This window comes from Thermobia domestica, chromosome 8, assembly GCF_964235325.1.
Source record: "Thermobia domestica chromosome 8, izTheDome1.hap1.1, whole genome shotgun sequence".
In the NCBI taxonomy this organism is placed as follows: Eukaryota; Metazoa; Arthropoda; class Insecta; order Zygentoma; family Lepismatidae; genus Thermobia; species Thermobia domestica.
Window position 1 is genome coordinate 147,915,730 of NC_137461.1, and position 8,426 is coordinate 147,924,155.

Here is an 8,426-nt window from a genome sequence, read left to right on the forward strand (position 1 = left end):
ACGACGAAGACAGTAGCAACACCACCAGTCACATAACGACAAAGAAACAGTAGCACCATCGCCTCAACTGTAGCGCCCATATAACCAATAGGATTCCATAGACAGCTGTTCGTCCCGCTTGATCAATCCTCCTATAGCTTGCACAGAAATCTAAGAGATATCCAACCTAAGTCTCTAGTTTGCTTCGGAACTATAGGCTTTCCTTGCTCAAGCTTAGCTTGCTTCGGAGCTCTGTCGGGATTCCCAACCTCAATAGATTAGCTTCCTGCAGAGCTCTTTGCTTTTAGTCCTCTCTCCGCTTGCTTCGGAGCACTGGAATTCCTAATTCAATCCATCTAGCTTGATTCAGAGCTCTAGCTTCCTCGGGTGATTTCTCTACCTTATATTAAACAATTACGTTTTTGCATCATTCCTGTAAAATGTTGTTTATAAAATAGTTTTATAATAAAAACCGATAGTGAAAGTCAATTCCAAACTATAATTTACTCTACCTAAGCTCTACCTTCTCCTTCACAAGAAAAACTTTGCAACATGGGCATTAGATGCTTTGTAAAATTTAAACTAAACGATTTGTAGATTGTAACGTTCTGTATATGTTATTAATTTAAAAGCAAGGAGGACGTAGCAAACAAACTTTATTTGTACTATTTTAAATATAACAAATTTAACTTAGTCATCTGATAAGTTAAACTAATCACGTTGAATATATTCTATCATACTCTGTGTCTTATTGTTGGTTTACTTTGCTATTGTAGAAATGTGGCATCATGTGCTGATTGACAACAGGGACTGGCTATTAGAAATGGATACCAAAAAGACAGACGAATCAAAGAGACCGGGAAAACCAAGAACGTGTGAAGATTTGTTTGGCATGGAAGGAAGCTTCAGAAAGTTAAACATTGATTAGATTATAACTTACATTTACATAGCTGTACACTTTGTACGAGAATTGTTCAAAACTAAAATTAAATACACCAGAAGAAATGGAAGATGCGCAATAATGTGAATCTCTTTTTGGAGGCAGTTTCTATGGTCTTTTTAATTCATGAAAATTTAAGCTGTCCGAGAACAGATGTCCTCACCAATTGCCTATTTCCAATTTATCATAAATACAAAGTAAACGTAATATATACGTAAAACCACGTTGATGTCACAACGTAATTGACGTGTTATTACCTTTCAAATGTTATTAAAAGTAACATATCATGTTGTTTGAAGTTGAAATTATGTATGCTTTATCTCTCTCTGTCTGCCTTTCTCTCTCTCTCTCGCTATATATATATATATAGGAAGTTAAACAAGTTACGAAAGAAAACAGAGAGAGGGCAAGGGAAAAAATTTACAGAACCGTGTGGCCTAGATATTGAAATAGGAAATAAAGTAGGCGAGGATAATAAAGAGTTTAGTATTCTTCGAGATGAGTTTGAGAAAGCTATATCCGAGATTAGGAGTGAAAAGGCAACCGGTTAGACAATATACCACTGGAATTCATTATGAAAATGGAAGACCATGGCAGAAAGAATTGTTAGATTCCGCCATGTAATATATGAAACAAGAGAGTGGTCAAAACACTTCCTGAAGACTATCATGATACTAATGACTAAGAAATTGAACCCAAAGAGATGTAGGTATTATTGAAATATCACATGCTGAAAAAAATGCTTAAAATTCTGAACGAAAGGTTGCATGGAAGTTGAGGTGAAAGAGTTTGTGTTGGAGTTAAGAACACAAGATATGTACTTGGATTAAGGGTGATCGGTGAAATGTTTATAGAGAAAGGGAAATATGTATTAATATTTGTTGATGTAGAAAATGTTTTTGACCACGTAAATTGAACATTGCTGTTGGAAATTCTGTAGAAGATTGGGTTGGAATAGGAAAATCAAATACTCATAAGACTTGCATATGAACCAACAATTAAGTGTTAGAATGAGGAAAGAAAAGACAGAGGAGAATCCAATTGGAAGGGGAGTTCGACATGTATCCCATTTGAACCCGTTGTTCCAAAATTGGAACATTTTTTTACTTTACTTTTATTTTTCATATTACGTGAATAAAGGTAACAATTTTTGTATGGACCTCTTCATTTGGCACCAATGGTTTAGCAAATGACGTATCTTTGTTTTGAATTGGCGTCAACGATGTGTACTGTCCATATTAGTTGCGTTGAATAAGAACAAATTATGGCGTCTCAAAGGAGGTAAGTGAATTTTATGTTCGTTTATGAATTTTCTACCTATATAATACTATTTGGGTAGGAGATGTACCAAGTTTTCAGTGCATGTGAAATGCAAGAATTGATTATGATTGTTATTAATAAAAACGTTTTATAATTTTGAATGTTCCAATATTGGAACAACGGACTCAAACGGGTACATGAAGTTTGCATTTTGTTTGTTCCATTATTGGAACAACTGGCGTATATGTACCCATAAAGCTATGGAATATGTCAATTTTATTGCATGAATTAGTAATTGTTTCGTACATTTTATGAGCGTATTTTTATTTGATGGTATTTGTGCCGCTTTTGAGGGCATTTTGCGCTTGCATTCGGAATTTATTGGTCTAATAGAGGAGGGGAAATTTATACACAAAAAATTGATTTACTTGTTACACCCACACAGTACCCTTTTCAGCTGAGTTGATTGTGAATTTAACGTTCCTTTCAGCAGCGAGGCTATGTGAGAATTGGCCTACTCATTAAAGTGGAATCCGAACCACAGGAACTTCCGCCTGGATTGAACCCGGTCTCCCATGCCAAAGGAGTGTACGCTAACCGCCTAGCCAGGAAGGAGCTCTTTTTCAGTTGAAAGATGACAGCCAAATAGAGTTGCAGGAGTCTTCATCGCTCATTCACTGGATCGTACATTTATTTACCTATATATGGGAGTTTTTAGTAATGCCTGATTACATTTTGTCACATTTATTATTGATTTCACTTTACTGCAGTGAAATAAAAACAGTAAATTTTGAACATAGATAAAGGGATATTATATAGTTATATGTACTGTAGGGAAATCATTAGGAGCCTACACAATTTTACAGGCCCTGGCCGCCTTCCTTTCATTTCCTTCCCCAATGTTATCATTATGTTGATCACTCCAGTGTGAAATGGCCTTTGAGCTGTATCTGGTAGCTTGTAAATAAATAAATATTTTGTTGTTTTATATTTTAAATGTGTATTTCACAACTTCATACGGATTTTATTTATTTCTAGAAATACTGTTTTATTTCAGATTGAGTGCGAACGGTTCCGGGTTCGATTCACGGTGCGGGCTCTCGGTCGAAAAAGTGTAAGAAGCTTTTCAGACCAGCCATCCTGAATGAGGTTTTCCTGGGTTTTTCCCGTTTACACCAAGCAAATGCCGGGGTGGTACCTAACATATATGTCCCAGGCCGCTACCTTCCTTCCCCAACACTTGCTTCCTTCCCTTTCTCTGGAGAGTGTTCTCGCCGAGTGTCAAACGTGACGGGCTAACATGGCCACAGATGCCCAGAAATCTAAATCCTCCCTCCCTTATTTGAGATTGACTTTTGACGAAATTATCAATATACCTGCTAAAGGAGAAGATATTCTTGCCGCAGATATTGTCATTACACCACCAGTAAATGAAAAGTTGTCGGAAGAAGAAAAACAGATATAGAGAGGCTATCTAGAAATCAGTTGACCGCTAAGGGAGAAGCTTCTTTTACAGTAATGCAAAGCGGCCAGCTGAGAAATGAATTTATAGGCGAGTTTGTTGGATGATGAAGCTCCGAAAACTAGTACATGTAATGAAAGTCAGCCTTCTGCAAAGTTGCATAACAAAAGTAATCCCAACAACGTGCAATTGTTGGGAGACCTATTGCAACCAGTCAACAAAGAAGCAATAAATGAAGTGGGATATGACAAAGAAGGACATTTCATTGTAAAATCAGAAATACAATCAAGATGTGGACAGTGAAAGAAACACAACATGGAAGTGCTTCTTTTACTTCCATCAGTAGTAAGAATGTGATGTATTGGAAAATAATTATAATGAAAAAAATCTATTATTATCTGGATATGCATAATATTAAGATGTTTCAGTATTTGTATACTTTGTATCTAATGAATATTGCAAATTATTGTAATATCTGTATCCTAAAATTTTAACGAAATAGTACTTTAGCCTGGCTAAATTGAAATATTTTCTTTCAGAAACCTGTACCCTTTCAGGCCCGTTGTTCCAAAAATGGAACATTACCAAATTAGGGGTCCATGACATTTTTGTGAACAATAATGTATTTAAATATGTTATATACCTTTATTTCTTCCAATCTGGCAGGAACAAAGATTAAATTCGATAAAAAAAATAATTTGGGTTTAAATGGGGTATGCTGTCTCCCGCCAACAACATTTAATATCTATCTAGAAGACATCGTGAAAATTAACCTACACAATAAAGACGGCATTTCGGTAGGAGGTGTAATGATTAAGTGTATACGGGTTGCAAGTGATTGGCGCTTGTTGCAGAATCTGAAGAGAAAATCAATAAGATGTTAGAAAGCTTGAAGGAGGGCTGTGGAGAATATTGGACGAAAATAAAGCTAGAAATGAAAATGCCACTGTATTTGGAACGAAGAGCCCGGTGTCAAATATAGATGTAGGAGGGGAGAAAATAGAACAGATGACTAATTTTCGATAGCTAAGTAGTATTATTAGTGATGATATGATATACGAAAGTGAGATAAAAGCAAGAATAGGAATGGTGAAATAAGTCTTTAGGAGGAACAAAAGTCTGTTTTGTGGGACCTTGAATAAAGAGTTGAGAAAAAGACTCATAAAATGCTTCGTGTGGAGTATTTTATGGTTCAGAAACATGGGCATTACGTAAAAATTTGGAAAAACGCCTGGAAGCTTTCAAAATGTAGGTATGGAAAAGAACAGAGAGAAATTCCTGGCTCAATCTTAAAACAAATGAGAGGATATTAGAAATTATGGGAGAGAACAGAACAATTTCATATATTATTAAAAAGAGGAAGAGAAACCAGTTGGGACATTGACTAAGAAGAACTGTATCATGACGGAAGTGCTAAAAGGGTGTTGTGGTGTGAAAGAGATAGAGGAGTTAAGAAAACAATAACTAATGAACTATATCAAAACAGAAACGTGAAGGCGAAGAGATTAGCGTAAGATGGTGGGGCATGAATGCTTCTCAGCTCCAACAAGAGACCTGCGAATAATATAGAATACCTATGATAATGATAATAATCTGATGATCTGAATGATAATCTTGTCAGCCAATATATGCACATTCACTTTCTCGAATCTGACCAAGTCACAAACAATAAAGAGCTTTCATTTGCTCCTCTCAATGCAATATAAAAATTAAAGTTACAATATTCTGTTTCCTGAACAATTAGAATTTTCATTACCTAGCTAGTGATTGTTCCAGGTAAAAAAAAAAAAAAAAAAAAAAAAAAGCCGTAAATTGTTAAATCAGAAACTATCTGCGATCAAAGAGATCAACTTTAAAATTGATTTTTCTCGTGCTGAATGGACAAATGAAGACTCACTGTAGAAAACAATGTAAGTGCCACATTGCAATTGTTTCACTTATTTTATTTTTAAATACGTTTATGCCTTAGTTAGATTTTCATACTTCGTTCTATGCTAGATTATATTCCTAAGCAATAATGTTTCCTATTTTATAACACTTGAGCAGAATTTTCTATCTTTTGTCATTACTACTACAGTAACTTTTGTTTTTGGCACTTACACTGTTTTCTACAGAGTCTCTTCAAATATATATAATAAATACTTCCATTTGAAATAGAATCATTAATTAGTAAGAAAACGCAATTTAAAATGTATTCAGGCGTAAATATTTTTACCATTGGCATAAACAGTGTTTCAAAGACCTCAAATAACTTCATCAGCTGCAAGAATAAAAAATTCAGTACTCTATTTACTGTTGCTCAAAAGTATTGATACTGAAGGAAAATGATATATTTAATTTTCATATTTTCAGATGAATGGAAATGCAAGTACTACTCAGAATTAAAGAATATTATTAAGGAGACAAAAGAAAGTAATAGTAGATAGTAATACAAGACTAGAAGATAGGATACAGTTAATATTTCATCATTTAAGACTGCTTAATAACCTGAGGAAATATCTCAAGAGCTTAAACTTCGTACATAAGTTTCAGTAGTTAATGGCAATATTGAATTTCGTATTTATATTTTTTCTCAATGGATGATGTGCAGTTTGTAGAGAATGTAGAGAAGAAAGTTTTAAAAGAAACTGCCTAGAAGTATGAACCAAATGTAACGTGATACAATATTAGGATCATTACTTTATTTCATGCTTCTGGGAGTATAAATTCTATTTCTTCTTTAATATCTCTAAAGAAAGGTAGCTACAAATATTAGAAACCACTTGGCATTAGGCAATGGGCTATATGAGATCAACTTTGAGGTTTGTAAGTTAAGACTTGTACTTGGGTTACAATTGTCATTTTATAACTTTTCCTATCCATGGGACTGTTCAAATTGTGTATATATTAAAAATGTATATATAAGCTTAAAATATGTAAAACGACAATCACGCCTGTTGTTTTGTATGATTGCGAAGGCTCAATTGGGCAAGTCATGTAGGCAAAATGAAAGAAAGTAGAAACGCTTTCAATGTCTTAAGTGGAAGCCCAATCGGAAAACGACCATTAGGAATATCCAGGCGCAAACGTTAGGATAATATTAAGATGGATCTAACAGAAATATGAATACAAAGTAGAAACTGGATCCAGTTGGCCAAGGGTAGAAGAAAGTTGAAAGCTTTTGTGAACGAGGCATTGAACCTTCGGGTTCCATAGGCCATAGAGTTAGTTAGTTAGTACTCGTATAGGGGCATCGGTGAACGCATCTAGTTCAATAATAGAGCGATCACATCCGATGCGTGTGATCTCTAGTAGAATCCTAGCTCAGGTTAAGGAGCATGTTGGTAGGCAAACACCATATATATGGGTTTTTCTTGTCATTCTCTCATTTTCTTCATTGCGTTTCATCATATTTCATCATTCTCATCACCACCGTCTCCTTCAGCCTACACGACGTAAACTGACATATTTCATTTCATTTTTTAAGTGTAACATAATCGAAATGAAGAACATTATATAAAGGAGATAATATTAACAACTGCGTTAAAAGAAAAAAATCAATAATATCAATTTATGAAGCTCTTATGATATTAATGGTGTTCGTTTGTGTCTTACTGTTCTTTGTCAGCATCTAGTCTAATGAGACCTCTCTTGGCTCAAACGCAAAAACACATCTACTTATTCAAACGGGATCAAAAATAGAGGTGTCTGGCAACCATTAACATTTATATTAGATGTGTGTGAATCTTTACGATACTTTGTGTAACCATAAAGTATGAGGAAGTGATCAGAGGGTGACGTGATCATTTACGTGAAACGGTCTGCGGTAAAGAAGCATCTTCTTATGGAAGTCACGATAAAATAATAACTCCGAAATGGGTTTTACCCATTATTATTATTATTATTATTATTATTATTATTATTATTATTATTATTATTATTATTATTATTATTATTATTATTATTATTATTATTATTAAATTGCAAGGATTTCACCATGTCAAAATTGTTCCGCCTAGGCCTAGTTTAATACAAAATTTTGAGAAAGATTGGAGCTCAAGCCAAAACTTTTAAAAATTTATCAGTCTCAAGTCAGGCTGCGATCAAGATTTTTTTTATAAATATGTGACCAGGCTCGGGCCAAAATGTCCATACCCTTTTGGTCTCGGGCTGAGCTGGGCCTAGGTATATTCGTGCTGAATTGGAATTAGGCCGAAAAATTATGTTCATGCACGTTTCTACCATCCGTTCCTCTGTCTATCTATTGACTGGTATTAGAGCGCAAACGATAAATGGCATCATAAAGCTCTTTTAAACAATGGGTTTACCTTTAAAAGACGAGGTTCTAAATCCTTTTGTTTCTTCAAACCAGAATTAGTTGTTCTTCAAACTGGAATTAGTTGAAATAGTCGTTTCCGGTTTCAACAGTTTCAGCGTAGAACGTAAACAATAATATATAACTATAGGAGCTTTCTTTCTTGATCGGTTCAGCGTCTCAAGAGAACTTATTACCACAACATTCAACACTCTACTGAAACCAAAGTTGATTGAAATTTACTTCAACTAACGGGTTCAATACTGATTTCCATAGAGTAAGAACAGTAAATGGTTTCGAGAAGCAATTTCTTGCAATCGATTTAGCATCCACATAATATGTTTCATTTCCTCCATTGATCCTGTGTTCAAAGTGGAAATACCGAAAGTAAGTCTCGTTCGATCAGTGAACAAGAGGATTTAATATAAGTTAAAGTTCTCGAGTAGTATCTTAAAGATAACTGAAACAGCAGAATATAACTAGATCATCAA

The 8,426-nt window shown here is 34.5% G+C and overlaps 1 protein-coding gene across 1 annotated transcript in view; it reads left to right on the forward strand.

The window, feature by feature from the left end:
• The window catches only part of LOC145691854 (retinol-binding protein pinta-like), a 69,187-nt gene extending 68,122 nt beyond the window's left edge, over window positions 1–1,065 (forward strand). Inside the window, exon 6 of the mRNA XM_081767166.1 lies at window positions 756–1,065. Coding sequence (XP_081623292.1) covers window positions 756–907 — 152 coding nt within the window. The 3' untranslated portion in view covers window positions 908–1,065. The remainder of the gene's footprint in view (window positions 1–755) is intronic.
• The last annotated feature ends 7,361 nt before the right edge of the window (window positions 1,066–8,426 follow it).